The sequence below is a fragment of the Arachis hypogaea genome, chromosome 9 (genome assembly GCF_003086295.3).
Source record: "Arachis hypogaea cultivar Tifrunner chromosome 9, arahy.Tifrunner.gnm2.J5K5, whole genome shotgun sequence".
Classification (NCBI taxonomy): Eukaryota; Viridiplantae; Streptophyta; class Magnoliopsida; order Fabales; family Fabaceae; genus Arachis; species Arachis hypogaea.
The window spans coordinates 87496045-87512005 of NC_092044.1; the positions used below are offsets into that span (position 1 = coordinate 87496045).

The 15961-nt window shown below is 35.2% G+C and overlaps 2 protein-coding genes across 5 annotated transcripts; one reads left to right on the forward strand and one right to left on the reverse strand.

The window, feature by feature from the left end:
- Positions 1-2274: 2274 nt before the first annotated feature.
- LOC112711173 (putative ion channel POLLUX-like 2) lies at positions 2275-11259 on the forward strand. Of its 4 annotated transcripts, none has more exons than XM_025763779.3 (23): positions 2275-2676; positions 3552-3628; positions 4158-4279; positions 4464-4756; positions 5210-5281; positions 5548-5623; positions 5701-5799; positions 5876-6030; positions 6121-6225; positions 6552-6638; positions 6905-6989; positions 7080-7227; positions 7542-7618; positions 7714-7794; positions 8389-8571; positions 8666-8779; positions 8868-8963; positions 9058-9258; positions 9376-9423; positions 9505-9574; positions 9675-9748; positions 10718-10828; positions 10927-11259. In XM_025763779.3, the coding sequence occupies exons 1-23, from the start codon at positions 2615-2617 to the stop codon at positions 11026-11028; spliced, it is 2538 nt and encodes an 845-aa protein (XP_025619564.1). In that variant the 5' UTR covers positions 2275-2614; the 3' UTR covers positions 11029-11259. The 4 variants fall into 4 exon arrangements, 3 of the variants coding, with proteins under 3 accessions (XP_025619564.1, XP_025619562.1, XP_025619563.1); XR_003157323.3 differs by having other exon boundaries at positions 2318-2683; positions 9376-9419; XM_025763777.3 differs by having other exon boundaries at positions 2318-2683.
- A 422-nt stretch (positions 11260-11681) lies between these two features.
- LOC112711175 (exocyst complex component SEC15A) lies at positions 11682-15063 on the reverse strand. Its single transcript, XM_025763780.3, has 2 exons — positions 14732-15063; positions 11682-14230 (listed from the first exon to the last, which is right to left on the reverse strand). Exon 2 carries the CDS (start codon positions 14212-14214, stop codon positions 11842-11844), a length of 2373 nt encoding a protein of 790 aa, XP_025619565.1. The 5' UTR covers positions 14215-14230; positions 14732-15063; the 3' UTR covers positions 11682-11841.
- Positions 15064-15961: the final 898 nt, after the last annotated feature.

The window sequence follows — 15961 nt, forward strand, 5'->3', positions numbered from 1 at the left end:
GGGACCCAGTCCAAAAAGTTCTAGGGGCATCCTATGGAGGCAGGATAAGGACTCAGGAAAGCCTACAAGCCTACATCTCTACGCATCCCAATAAGAAAATAAAGTCTCTACTTCAACAAGAATGACACTCGAAAAGGCCACAAACCAAATAAAGTCATCAAAATCAGACGCCTCTCAAAAATACGATTTCAGTCTACCCAACAGCAAGAACATGCCAAGCGAAAAAACTGTCAAAGGCACAATCTTTCTTCAAAATCAAACAAGTCACTTTTACAGAAACAGGCAACAACATGTAAAACCCTAGAAGCTTCAACCATTCAGGAAATGTCAGAAAAGAAGAAACCAGAAATCACGGTGGCAAAAGCATAGAAATGCAAAAAAGGTTCAAACTTTCCAAAAAAATTACTCAAGTAAAAACCCTACTATACCAGGAAAACAAAACAATGCAAGCAAAAGAGAAGATGAACCAACCTAAAAAAAGGGGAAGCGTACGGAGGAGAGATTGAAGATGAAGCGGTTGTCGAAAACAAAAGAGGGCACCTACGATCACCAAGCAACGTCGCAAAGAGAAGACGCGAAAGGGCGGAACACAGGCAAAAATAGAAAAGTGAGAATGAAAATGGGAAGTTATAGAGAAAAGAAAAAACCGTTTCTGTGTGTAAAAGTTCAAAATAAAAGAAAAGAAACGGGGCATTGAAAACCAATTAATGAGGGCATTAAAACCCTCGCGTATTCCCGAGGCAAGGACGCTAAATACAAAAGCGCGCACTTTCAAAGGAAACGGAACAGAAACGTTCCGCATTCAAAAAAAGGAACTTTACAAAGATAAAATCGACGAAATGCTCGAGTTCGGTTTCTCCCGAGAAGGATTGAAGTCCTAAAACTAAAGACTCGACCTCAAAAGGAAAATCGAGCTCAAGCAGGGGCACTGTTCATACCCTGGGTCGAGCTGTCCGACCCGGGATGTTCTACTAACAAAGCGACCGACCTCTTCAGGTCAGGACAATCCGACCTCTTCTCAAAGAGCTCGGCCAAACTGCCAGGAAAGCCCAATAAAAGGCCCAAACAGAGGAACACGATCCAAATCCAAAGGCAGCCCAAGCCTATAGAGATAAGGGTGGTTCCCACGAAGGATAAGATAAAGATAAGATAAGATAACTAACTTATCTTATCTAAAAAGATCACTCTACATCATTATAAATACACTGGAGTACCCAGGTATAACTCATACTCTGATTCTACAAAATATCTGCTTAATACCCTTGCTAACTTAAGTATCGGAGTCCCTTGAAGGTACCCCCACCCTCCGGGGACGAAGGATCAGCACCACCACTAAGACCAACAAGTCGGACACGACAGCCTCGACCAGCTCAGAAGATCTCGTCCGAGATCGACCTACAATTTCAGGAAACCCTCGGAACAGAAGGAGAACGCGAAGCATTTTATAAGAGAAAAGGGGCAAAACAGCCATTTCACACCACTCTTTAAAGCCATGTGCGAATTCCAAGGGAACTGCCACATAACGTTCACCCTTCATTTAAAGTGGTAACGTTCAAAATTTCAAAGCACACAGAGTAGCCGACTTCTTGAAGGTGGCGTACTCGACAACGAAAATTGGCGTCAAGAAATGTTTGAACCCGACCTCATGAAAGCTCAGACTCAAATAGGGGCAATGTTCATACCCTGACCCAAAACATAGAGTCAGGTCTAACAAGGACAAAAAGGCCCACCCAAAAAGAGTGGCCTTTACCATTTACCCGACCTCTTTAAAAAGGTCGGACACGGCGACAAAGACCAGTGTTACTTATCCTAATAAGTAACTGCCTCCCTGAATCTCTCTTACTATCTTTATCTCTCCTAAAAAATAGATTCCAACAACCTCTCAAATATAAAGAGAACAGTTATCTCTCAACTAAAGGTGAAACTATTTCAAAAAAAAGTAGTTATCAAACTCTACTATAAATATATTAATATCTCTCAGATATATTTATATTCTACTTTACTAAAATTATACTTAAAACCTTTGTTAACTTAAATCTCAAAGTCTCTTGTAGATACTACCCTCACATTTTCATGAGAAACTGGTACGACGACACTTTAGCGCAAAAACAAGTTGGATATTACTTCATAAAAAATCTAGACCTTAAATTTAGATCCAAATTAACGTTTTAAGTAATTCTCACAAGCGTAAGCATGTAAGTGGATAATGGATGATTCGAGAGAGAGAGAGAGAGTAGATGTAAATATATTCTATTTCGATTTCTGATCCAATCTACTCCAATCCCAATAACATACTAGAAGCAAGTGTGATGGTACCAAATCAATAGGTCCACCATCAAACAAACACCTTTAACCTTTATGGCTTTATGTCAATGTAAAGATGTTACAAATCTAGAAAGCGATTGTCCATGCTTCCATATTTTTGCCATTTATTTATTTATTTAGTCGATAATTGCCACGTCATTTCCTTGTGCTTCTGCTTCTTCATCATCATGCTTCTCTCTTCCAACATCTACAACATTAAATGCTGTACGAGAATAATCACCATTCTCAGATCAGCGTAGAGAGAAGGAGCTATGATTCTCCCTCACTTGCATAGCCATACCTCTCAGCCATGGATTCTCTCTTCTTCCCGCTTTCCAACCCATTCCCACCACTTCTCATCAGCCGTCAAGGGTACGAGGTATACTATTGCTATTCATGTTCATGTTCTTTATGTTGTTGTTCCTTTCAAAATTCGTATTAGATTTCTGGTTTTACTACCTTCTGTCTTAGTGTTAGAGATTCTGGATTACTCCGTTGACTTCTACGCTTCTCAATTTGTATAGCCAATGATCATAAACAATGGACATTTTGTTTGCATTGAGATTCGGAATTACCTTATTCACTTACCTTACTACCCCAGATGTGTAGCTAAACTTTCTTTTTTATTTTGGGGATATTCACTCAACTTTGAATAGTTTTATATCTATCCGGAGTTAAAATCTATACACAATTATCATATCTTGTATTCTCATGTAAGCAAAAGTAATCACCTTTTATACTCATCATTTGAATGGTAATCTAAAGTGTAAAACAGTTAGTTTTGGTGTATAAATATTAAACTTTCTATCTTTAATCATTAGTTTTGTATGGTAATAATGTCCTGAATCTTGTATTGGCATTGACTTGACTTTAAGGCTTTTTTTTTTTTTTAATCTTATGGGAATTAACTCCGCTTGCTGCTAACTCAAGGTTTAAAAAAAATGAGTGGTTAAAAAATTAAGTACAAATTATTTTAGCCATGACATCAACCCCTTGGGTTGAATTTCGGTTCCTGTTGATGCGGGAGTTGATGTTTGTTGAAGATGATAACACAAGCTCATGAAGAGAATTCCATGGAGATGGTTCAGTTACATAGCAATTCATGCTGCTTATAATAATTAATACTTTAATGTTTGACCGAATGGATTTGCATTCAAGTTTTGCTAATAACACTTCAGTACACTGGATTTTAATTTAGTACCTTATTTGGAAAATTCTCTATTTAATTTCTGGCAATGCCTTTGCAGGTGGTTTTTGCCCTGGCACCTCAGATGCATCGAATCTTCGGTATTGAATGCACATACTCTAATAGTACAACATAAAGGTGAGTTTCTTGAGTCAAGAGAAAACAACAATAGTTTTTCTCTGTTAAGTCATTATCAAGAGAATTTTTCCTCTGTTCAGTCATTATCAAGAGAGCTGATAATGTTTGTTTTGTTTGAGCTTATAACATCTTAAACTTGTCAGTTACTGAGTTCCTGCATTTTATAAAAAAAAAGAGGGGTTTGTTGGGCGTGGGGGGAACCATGATTTAGTGTCTTGAGTGATAGAAAAATAAGAGTACACTTATTTATGAGGAGGCATAAGACTTGGGAGCAAGGCCAGTAAGCCATCAAATTCCCTTGGATTCTGAGTTAGAATTCTATGCTTATTTTTTTTATTTACGTGTTTCTTATCAGCGCCCCACAACATATCTGTGAAAATGTCATTGCATATGGTTTGATAATTTATTGGTCTTCCTGATTAATTATGATGTTTGTATTGTATACTATTCTTTCATTGTCCTGTGGTACAACATTTTGTTGGATTGTTCATTCCTAATACTAAAAGTCGAATTGATGAAATCCGTGTAGGGAGATGGGAGGCTGATTCTCACAGGTCAGAAGTTATGTCCAATTCTACCACTTCCAAAAATGTGCTAGAAAAATTGGCTACTCAGTTCATTTCAACAGAGAAAAGTAATACTAGTTCTCAGGTAAGAAATACATATTTGTGTTAATATTGTGGTCCCTTGGGAACTTGTTCTGTTGAGATTCTTTTTCTTTAAAGAACATGGTTGTTTTATGCTGAAACCTGCTGTCTATGAGTGTATTAACAGGATTTGAGTTGTTAAACTTCACAGGATCTTTTTACTAAATCTTTCAAGACATTGTTTTTAGCTGCAGGGTCCACAGCATAAAGACATGATAAGGTCTATGTCGCTATACTTCTTGTTGAGATTGATGCATAAGGGAAGTTTTAATCCGATAATAAAAGTTGTCCGAGCATTACTTCCAGATGTGCTTCGGACTCTTAGTGCAACAAGGTTGCCTCTTGCATGTATTTCTAATCCCTTGAATAAACCTAAGCCTCTTAAATTAGATGTGTCCTTGCCTTCTTTTGAAGATCTTCGATGGAGCTTAGCACGGCTGTTGTACTTATTTAACATCCAACTTGAGAGAAATGTTGCCACGTAAGTCAATGCTTTAATCCCCTTCATTTTGGGCCAAGAACCTTTTTATATGCTATTTATTAAGATAGATTTTAAGCTTTCCTCAATAGTTTTCGTGTTATTTATATTGCTACAAGATGGTTCTATCAATATAGCATGAATTTCTTGACAATTCATGGCTACAAGGCAAAAATTTGCTATATGCATAATCTTATTGCTGAATGGCAACAGCATGCACCTTTAGTATTTTGGTTATCTAAACAAATGGTAATTATTTGCAACCAGGAAGGTCACTTGTTAGAGGCCAAGAAGGGTAACAGAAAATTTATCTGAATACTTCCAGTAAAAAGTGTCTAACTTGGTTGTGTTTATGCAATGATTTAAATCAATGGATCTTGTTTATTTTCCAAAATCTTTCCTGCTACGCGAAATTTAAGCTCCTTGTTATCTGAATGAATCAGTTTGCTCTTTCAGGTTCTTTGTGGTGCTCCTTGTAGCATGCTTCTCATTTGTTGTCATTGGTGGTCTCCTTTTTTTCAAGTTCCGGTAATCAAATTCACTTTCGAAATGGAATTATCCACTCTCTAGGCGAGTCTTGATGTAGTCTCCTAATAATTTACTTACTGATTCTCCTAATTCAATATTTCACTCACATCGGTTGAGTTGTAATTTACACGGCATCAAAGGACGACTGAATGTATGTGATTGATATTTTGAATCAGGAGAATTTTTAGGCACACCAGTGAGGAGAATATATACTTTTTTATTTGATTATATGTGTTTACTGATCTGGTTAATATTCAATTACCCAGGGGTAGTAAACAATCTCTGGAAGATTGCTTCTGGGAAGCATGGGCTTGTCTTTGTTCTTCATCTACTCATTTAAGGGTACATAAATCTTATTCTAAATTTTGTTTGTAAGCATTTTATGTTGACTAAATAGCATGCATTTTCTTGGTCTTCAGCAATCAACACGCATTGAGCGTATCATTGGATTTCTTCTTGCAATATGGGGTATATTGTTTTACTCTCGCCTGCTAAGTACAATGACTGAACAATTTAGGGTAAGATCCGAAGCCGTAAGCATTCATCAAGTAATGTTTCTTAATGCATGTTGCTAATTATAAGTCTTCCAATCAGAATAATATGCAAAAACTCAGGGAGGGGGCACAAATACAAGTTCTAGAGACTGATCATATCATTATTTGTGGGATGAATAGTCATCTACCATTCATATTAAAGCAGCTAAATAAGTACCATGAATACGCTGTCCGCTTAGGCACAGCTACAGCTAGGTAAATGGTTCAGACAAGGTAGTTGCCTATTTCCCTTTTCTTCCACTCTGCTTGATGGCTTTTGTAATATGTCTTTTCATTTCTATGCAGGAAGCAGAGAATTCTTCTTATGTCCGATCTTCCAAGAAAACAGATGGATCGGATAGCTGAAAATATCGCAAAAGATTTAAATCACATCGATGTGCTTACCAAGAGGTATCATTGCTTGGTAATTTCCTTCTTTTAATCATGGGAACATATTTTGCATTAATTACTTGCTTTCCTTTGGTTATTTTGGAGAAGGTTCTATTTAGAGAATAAAAGATAGAATGTGTAATGTGATCAAATTCAACAAGAAAAATACAAATGAAGGTTTACTTAATTTTGTAGAAATATGCATTAAAAAGAGATAAAATGCATAGTCCTTTGCCTATTTAATCATACATCTTTCTGCATGCATGGCTAATGTTTGTATTTTACTGATACATTTGAGGTTTGAACTTACTTTCTTTCATGCTTATTTGAAATTTCTGGACTTACAGTTGTAGCCTCAGTTTAACAAAATCATTTGAGAGAGCAGCTGCGAATAAGGCACGTGCAATAATCATACTGCCAACAAAAGGGGATCGGTAAGAGCACAAGTAGTGAAATGCATGTTTAGATTCAAGTTCTCTCGCAAAAATACTTAACTGCTAACCATTTGTCGTGATGGTTGGAGAGTTTTTTTTCTTTGACTTCTCTATTTGTTGAATGTAGGCCAATTACTGGCATCATAGTTCTCACACCGATAGTTTGAGTTGTTTTAGTAGCACAAATTTCTGCATAATTTGACTTCTGTTGCATGCTAAATTTCACTTTAATGAAGTTTATAATATCATATCCTTACATATATTAGGTATGAAGTTGACACAGATGCATTTCTTTCTGTATTAGCCCTTCAACCAATTCCAAAGATGGATTCTATCCCCACCATAGTCGAGGTATCGTTTTTATGAGTATCTTTAGTGAAACCGGACAAAAAGTGCCGAGAATAAAACTTTTTCTAACAGATTCTCAATTATCGAATGCAGGTTTCAGGTTCCAGTACATGTGAATTGCTGAAGTCAATCTCAGGATTGAATGTAGCACCGGTAGAAAATGTCGCATCCAAATTATTTGTTCAGTGCTCTCGGCAGAAAGGGCTTATAAAGATCTACAGGCACCTGCTAAATTATCGAAGTACTACACTCATGCGCTCTATATGTTATACATGTTGTGTTTGTAAAGTCTCTTGGTCATTTATTTGATATATCTTCTTAAAATGCTATTTTATATGTTTCATCTCTACCAAAGTAGGAGATAATTTCAAAATGACAGGTCTAGCTCCAAATTCTAGTATGATTTTCACTTTGCTGTTTAGTCAGTGAGACATTAAATTAGAGTAGTAAACTAAGATGCTTTCTCTAATATTTGAAATCATGTTAAACTTTTATGAATTTTCTTCATGACCTAAAATCACCTCTGAATTCTAACTTCTAGATTTCCACATGCAGAAAATGTATTCAATCTTTGCAGCTTGCCTAATCTAGAAGGAATGACATATAGGCAAATAAGACGTGGATTTCAAGAGGTAACTATTTTCTTCAAACGTAGTTCTTTTTTACCAAAGGATCCATTTATATTACATACTTCACATTAGTGATCTTTACGTTAATGTTGTTTCAGGCTGTTGTGTGCGGTCTTTATCGTAGTGGGAGGATATTTTTCCACCCAAATGATGGTGAAATTCTGCAGAAAACTGACAAAGTATGTCAACTAACCATAACTCAGTTTGATTTCAAATTAATTATATCTCATCTGTCCTGTCTACCTTTCTGTCTTGGATTTTGTGAAGAGTGCCAGGTTTAGATGGCTATATACAAAATGACTGGTATTGGTGCAGTGTTTTAGAATTTTTTATGATAAAAAAAGATTGGCAATTATAACTAGAATCCCATGCCTGCAGATTAACTCATTTCCAATTGAAAACAATTTAAGATGATAACTTGGTTTACCTTTAGGAAGCTAGTTAAGGTAAGGGTGTATCCACTCTTAACTTAAAAAGCTCATCTTTTATGAACAATAGGGACAAGGGAAAATCTACGATAGTGATAACATAGGCTTTCTTTGAAGAAGAAACCAAGGGCCTTGTTGGCATCATGTGATTGTTGTATTATCTACTATGCTAGTTCAATTTGAATTTTGGATAGACTATTCATGTCTTTGATTTGGCTTTCTGAAGTAGTTTATAACATTGTGCTCAGGTTGATGCGTATTCATTTAGATTCTCCTTTTATGGCATTGATGAATTGTTAAGGCTTGCAAGCATACTCTCTCATATCACTCAGCTTTCCTTGCTAGATATTGTTCATTGGATCCCTTGAGGGTACTAAAAATCCAAAATTTGTAACCACATATGGGCAAGAAGGAAAAGATGGAATCCATAACAAGGAAGTACACGAAAAGGATGTGCGTCATGCGATGGAGTTGAGTAAATTAAGACAAGCTAATGTTGTAAAACGTCCAAATAGATCAGGTTCCAAGGTATGTTACTTCTATTCTGTGTCGACATGTCAGATTAGTGTCATACCATGTGGATTGTATGAAATGCTAACTTTCTTTGGTGATAATCATTAAGGCATCAGATTGGAGTCTAGGACCTAAAGAATGTATTCTTTTACTTGGGTGGCGACCTGATGCAGTAGAAATGCTTCAAGAGTATGATAACTATCTTGGTCCTGGTAGTGTTTTGGTATGTTCCTACATATGGTGGAATCATTTCGATGATATATAAACTCTTGTGAGAGTGTAATTTCTGATAAACAATAACAATGTTGCAGGAAGTATTATCAGATGCACCATTAAACGAAAGAATGAGCAGGACAAATAACATTACTGGTCACAGCAAACTCAAGAATGTCCGAGTTTCGCATAGGGTATCATCTCAAGCTGTCAACTAATTTATTCGAATTTATGTTGGTTCCTGCATTTGGTATAATCATGTAATCATTGCTTTGGTTACATTTATAGATTGGAAATCCAATGGATTATGCCACTTTAGAGGGGACCATTTTGAATATTCAGAATTCTTTGAAGAATGAAGATATTCCTCTCTCGGTCGCCGTCATATCAGACAGAGACTGGCTTCTTGGAGAGCCATCAAAGGCTGATAAGCAATCTGCATATTCTCTCCTACTTGCAGAAAATATCTGCAACAAACTTGGGGTTAAGGTTGGTATTTTACACTTACTTTATCCTATAGTTTGAATTCAAAATGTTCAACAATTAGTTCTTTTTAGTTTAAAGAGTATCTATATATGTTTGGATTAATTTGGCTCTTTTTTATAGGTCCAAAATCTAGTTGCAGAAATTGTTGATTCCAAATTGGGAAAGCAAGTAATTCTCTTAATATTTTGATTTTATTTTAACTTTCTTAATTATCCCTTAATTCGTAATAATGTAAAAATTTGGCTGCAGATTAATAGAATCAAACCATCGATGGCCTATATTGCTGCAGAAGAAGTGATGAGCCTTGTAACAGCTCAAGGTTATACACTCTTTTGTTCTCTTATTTCTTGAGCTTTGCTTCTTTTGCTTCCTTCGCTGTGTCAATGTTAACGTAGTAAGTATTTGAACTCGTAAAACAGTGGCCGAGAACAGTGAATTGAACGAAGTTTGGAAAGACATTCTAAATGCAGAAGGCGACGAAATATATGTAAAGGTAATATGCATTCATCCACCAAAAGGGTTAATAATAATTGGATAAAATTTTGATGTTTACATGCAATCATGTTAGGTTATATCATTAGAAGTGTTTGGCTCTCAGCAAAGTATCTCAAATTAAACATGCTGCTAAATAATTGATTAATTGCATAAAACTCTATATACTGAAAGTGTATCAAAATGATTAGTCTCCTAGTAATATGTACGAGGGTTTTATCATATAAATAATTTCAGCACTCTATTCCTTTGATTATACAATTCTTGAGAAATGTAAACGTGATCAACTAAACATGTTACTTGCCCTATTGCAGTATATGGCCTTGAAATTAGATCAATGTAGATCAATGTCCATTCAGTGTAGCTCTTTGGAGGAGTTATATCCTAAAGTGGTCTCTGAGATTGCCCGCTTACACCAAAAAGTCCATAAGATTCCAATTGCACCACAAAGGTCCCTGAGATTGAAAAGATTGCACCATGTTGGTCCCTACTCTCTTTCCATCGAGATACTTGTCATGCTGTAAGTGATCTGACACATAACCTTCCATGCTAGACTAAACAAAACGACGTCACTTTAGATTTGGCACCAAATGCTTGATGAAACAATGCCATTTCACCTTAATATACCACAAAATGTCTTATTCCCCACAACAAATGTATGGCCATTAAGGTTAAACGGCGTCATTTCATCAAGCATTTAGTGCCAAAACTGAAGCGACATTGTTTTGTCTATAATCCAACATGGAAAGGATGTGCCAGATCACCCACGGCGCACGGAGTAACTCGACAAAAAGGGAGTGGAAGACTAATGTGGTACAATTTTTTCAATTTCATGGACGTTTATGGTGCAATTGGGATCTCGGGCACCTTTTTAGTGCAAGCGGCTAATCTCAGGGACCATTTTGGGCTTAATTCCTCTGTGGAGCTTTATCATTGTCTCTTTTTTTATTTATTTTTTATTGTTTTACAGGATATTGGCCTTTACATGAAAGAAGGAGAGAAACCATCATTTTCAGAGCTTTCTGAGAGAGCTCATTTAAGGAGAGAAGTAGCCATAGGTTATGTAAAAAATGACAGAAAGGTATGCCAATGATGTGAATTCACATTTATTCTGTTCTGAATAATTCATTTTGGCATCCAATATATATAAACACACTCATAAGCTTTCCCATTTTTCAGGTGATCAATCCAATTCCAAAGTCTGAACCTCTCTTTCTTGCATTGACTGATTCATTGATAGTCATATCTGAGCTTGAAGGAGAACAACCCATTGTAGTTTAATGTTATAAGGCTTAGGCTTTGATATAGTTAAAAGAATAAACTAGGAAGAATTAAATAAAGGGTCATTAGTTGGTAGTGATTTGGTTATGATCCAGCATTCTTGTATGTGGTACTCCACAATTCAGAATAAATTTTGTTTAACAATTTAAACTTGTAATGGAGGAGATTAAAATCGAATTGAAATTGAAGTACCTTATGGCATAAGCAAAGCTTAGGCCAGATTCTTATTAATTAAGTCCCATAAAACTCAGATATAGACTTTGAATTATTGCATTAGAAAATAGATCCTTAAATGCTCAAATGCAAAGTAAATTAACTTCAAACCAGACAAATTGATGCTTAACATACTCTACAAAAGTATATATAATTTAGGTAAATCCCATATGATTTATATTGAGCAAGCCCTGGTTCTTGACAATTTCATTTAGCTATGATTTAAAATGTCCTTGGAATAAATCAATAGATCACATATATGAAAAATGAGTTGTTTTTTATTTCAACTATTTTGCCCTTCATTAAGACAACAAACTCACCTAGAACAAATTCATTCATTATGGTTTAATGGCATTTTTAGCATATATATTCTTCACTTTAATTCACTGAGTTACTATAGCAAATTAGACCTTTATTTGACCAGATTTAATTTTGGGTACTTTGAAAGAATGGAATTCGATTTCTAGAATGAATTCATTTCCAAGATTTCCAAACAATCTTGTCGAACAATATAGAAAAACTAGTACATCAACCTGAAGTTAAACATCCATAACAAGACGAAACACTTCAAATATGCCCTACTACCTGCAATGAAATCATTCAGTTGAAATCCTTAAGCCTCTTTTTGAGCACATCTAGTGATTTCTTTCTAGCACTTTGCTTTGCATTTTTACTTGAAAGGCTCCCAAAGATTCTATCTGGAGAATCTTTGAATTTGTCACAAATAGCAGCCACCTTCTTATAATCCAGTGCATAGTAACTCTTCTCCCTCACATCAGGGTTCATGAAGTTCTCTGGTTGACTACTTAGCAAAAGATTAATCAATTGCCGTGCTTCAATCAAGCAGCTCTTAAAACTAGCTTCAGCGTAAATTTCACCTAAACCAAGAGAATAGAACTTTTCTTCTGCAAAATTCTCTATGATCTGGAGGTCATTCTCTATGTTCATGACTGCGTTTGCATTAAACCTTTTGACGGCATCACTAGAGAAAGCAGCCACAATGGAATTGGAAATATGCTCAAAAGCACCAACCCCAACTTTGTACATAGCATCCATGGATAGAATTTGCTGCGCGGTGGATAGAACATACTCGAGGTAATTGATAGCTTCATTCATGTAGCCATTCCCATTCTGATTTGTCTCCTCAGAAGTCCAATTGACTCTTTCACTAAGAGACATAAACTCGTCAATTTTGGAGTCTACCAAACTCTGCACAGCAATATAAGCTGCTTCTCTTGTCGTCTTCAGGACCAACTTTGATGTCAAAGTAGCTTGAAGCCTTTCAACTGATTGGAATGGGATGCCACACAGTTGAGCCGCATGACGAAGGAAAAAATCGCAAGCTCTTTCAAGAACAGCTATATTTGCAGCAATCTGCATGGCGTGAGGTACACTTATCTTGCCACTGTTGATAGTATTGAGTAATGTTCCATTCAATACATCAATCAGGAACTTATCCAAATAGTTCCTCACAACATCAAAGAGATTTGTATGCGTACAATCAGACAAGTAATCAACAGAGCCTTTGATAAAGGATCTTACAATGCGACAAGCATCGGGTACCATGGAGGAGAACGGTGCAGCATATGGAAAAGAAGGCATGATGTCTGAAGTCTGAAGATTAAACGACAAAACACTACTCTCATAGTCAGTTTCCTTCTTTATCACCAGTTGCTCATATGAGTCATTGTCCAGACCATCAACAAATTGTTTCCGACATTCTTCCAAAAGAAGAAGGTGGTATTTGTCATGGTTGCTATCGAGCATATCAAGAAGTGTGCCGATCTCACGTCCACATTGTCTGAGAGTAAACCCAAAGAGAACGACGTAATCCTTCACTAGGAGAAGATGAGTGGCAGAGTCCATAAGGGAGAACTTTTCCTCCAACACAGATGTCATTTTAGTCACAGCTGTCTCCCACATTGTGTCAACCTGATCAACTGTCAGAAGCCCCCCAGTCGTTCTCAGGACTCTATCCTCCACTATAAAGAATCCGGCTATTTGAGCAAAATATGTCTGGTATGATTCAACAAAAGGTTGTGCCATAGATAACTCCAGGTCTGAATTCAATTGTAACAGTCTATTAGTGTAGTAATATTCACAAAACCGCGCTCTGATACCCAGATGATCATGAATATGATAAGCACGATAGAGAGGTGAAAGATCAAACTTGAAGTTGGAATCTTCTTCAATATCTTCTACATCCAAAGTATAAGCTAGATCCCCTACTCCCGAAACATTCTGCTCCTCGGCCATCCTCTGCTGTTCCAGCATTTCCATGTCCCTCTGACGAACAGTTGCAGTACGACCAATAGCCGTTTGCCCTATAGTTTTAGCAGAACTCCTTATGTGAACCATCCATTCATTAACCTGATTGCATACTTTCTTCTCAATGTGCAATTTTATTATCGGAATTCTCTTCTTAATGACCATTTTGAGAGAGTCTACAGGAATATCCTGCAAGTAACTTTTCTCAAGCAAGTTGACATATTTCAATGCAAGATAAAACTGGCCTTGAGAAATGTGACTGTTACACTTGACACATACCTCCAACACCTCCATACATTTCTTTGACATTTTTATAGCTTCGGTCAGATTCTTCTTAACAGAATAAGACTCAAGAAGCTCCTCAAGCTTCACTAGAAGGGTGCTGCCAACCTGCTGCAACTTCAAATTGTCGCTTTGCAGCTCGCCCTTTAGCTCCTCTGCATCAACCAACACACCTCGAAGCTCATCAACCGCAAGGATGAAATCCTCGTAGTGGGTTTTGCACAGCTCCTCGATCTCAGCTTCTTTTTTCTTAACCACATAACTCAGCTGGTGAAGGAGCCCTTGTGGCCGCCCTGTTTCAAAGGCGAGCCTGACAAGAGGACCTACCTCATCCCCATTTGCAATCAAATTAGCAAGGACTAAATCATCCCCTCCATCACCATTGTCTGTAATAGTTCTCCTCTTTGTTTTTAAATCCATCATCACAAAATCCTTGGAACTGTGAATACACAACAGTGTTTCCTAATTAGATACTACCAGATGCAAAAATCTAATAAGCTCACAAAAATGAATCATTACTCAAATTTACTATTTTTTTTCTTCTTTTTACTCCATCACGACATCAAACAAAGAAGACAAGAAACACGAAAGAGAACAGCAATCATACATGATTAATAATTTCTTCGAGGCGGTTCAACATGCATAGTAGATAAATGTCGAGAGCAAAAAGAAAGCACTTTAGAAAGAAATTAGTAACACACCCTCAAGTAACGAAACAAACAGAGTCTATTCCTATCATCACAAAATCTTGCAGTTTTTTTTCCCCAAATGAAAAAAAAAGAGACTAATTAAAAAAGATAGGACACCATATGTCACAGAATATATAACCGAGAAAAAAATTGAAAAGGAAAAAAAAAGACATAAAAGGAAAGGAGAGAAGTCAAAGGAAGTCAAAATGTGTTTGACCGAAGAAAGAAAGAAAGAAAGAGTAGATGACAACCTGGGGTACGCGAGAGATCCGGAGCAGAAAGAGTACGAAAGAGATCAGCATGAAATTGAAAAATGGAAGCGGAAGCAGAAGCAGAAGAGAAAGGGGGATGATTGAGAATAATATTAAGGAATGGGATTCAAAATTGGGTGTTGTGTGTTCTTGTTGGGGAGACGAGAATTCCCAGGGACAGCAGTGGCATTAGTGTGTTCCATTGTTTCATACTTATTCTTATTAAGCCTTCTGCCGAAGTGCCGAACGCCTTAACGGAACAATACAACACGCCCGGCTATGCCAGAGGAATTACCAATCCCGTCTTTATCTATTTTTTAGAATTATAATCCGATCTTTTAAAATAAAATCGATCTATTCTAGTTTTTGTCTTTTAATTTAATCACTTAAAGTAATTTTTATAGATATTTTTTCATCAACTTTGAACAAAAAATGCTAACGTATTAAATTTAAAAATAGACAAATATTTAATTGTCTCTAAATTTAAATTGATTAAGAATTTATTTGTTCTTATTATTTTTTAAATAATATTTTTTAAATTTATTTTTTTATTCGTTATATTAATATTATTTTTTTAATAAATTATTAAATATATGATAAAATAAATACAAACTAATTAATAAATTATTTAAATTTAAAAATATTATTTATTATGAAACTAAATAAATAATTTTAAAATACGGTTAATACATTAATAATAATAACTCTATGATATACTATTAGTATTATGATGTAGATAATTTCACAATAAATTGAAAACTAATAAATACATTATTTAATATATAGTAAAATATTTTTGAGTAATAAAAAATTTAATTTTTTATCTCTTTAAACTAAATTAATAATTCTATTTGATATTTTTGTACTAAAATACACTATGAGTAAACTACTAATATTAAATGAAATAAAGCATAATATATATATATATATATATATATATATATATATATATATATATTATAACTTAATATATATTAATTTATAACCTTATAACAATATGTATTATTAATAGATTAATAATATTATAAATGCTTTAAATTTGTTGAGTTTATAAATAGTTTTATTATAATATATATATATATATATATATATATATATATATATATATTATGTTTTATTTTATTTAGTATTAGTAGTCTATTCATAGTGTATTTTAATACAAAAATATCAAATAGAATTATTAATTTAGTTTAAAGAGATAAAAATTAAATTTGTTATTACTCAAAAATA

Bases quoted from the DNA above. Each gene is read 5' to 3' on its own strand.
- LOC112711173 (XM_025763777.3), top strand. From the start codon at position 2,577: ATGATTCTCCCTCACTTGCATAGCCATACCTCTCAGCCATGGATTCTC. The intron at 5,800-5,875 runs GTAAGATCCGAA...TCTTCCAATCAG, and splicing joins CAATGACTGAACAATTTAGG to AATAATATGCAAAAACTCAG. The intron at 8,572-8,665 runs GTATGTTACTTC...ATAATCATTAAG, and splicing joins CAAATAGATCAGGTTCCAAG to GCATCAGATTGGAGTCTAGG.
- LOC112711175 (XM_025763780.3), bottom strand. From the start codon at position 14,214: ATGATGGATTTAAAAACAAAGAGGAGAACTATTACAGACAATGGTGAT.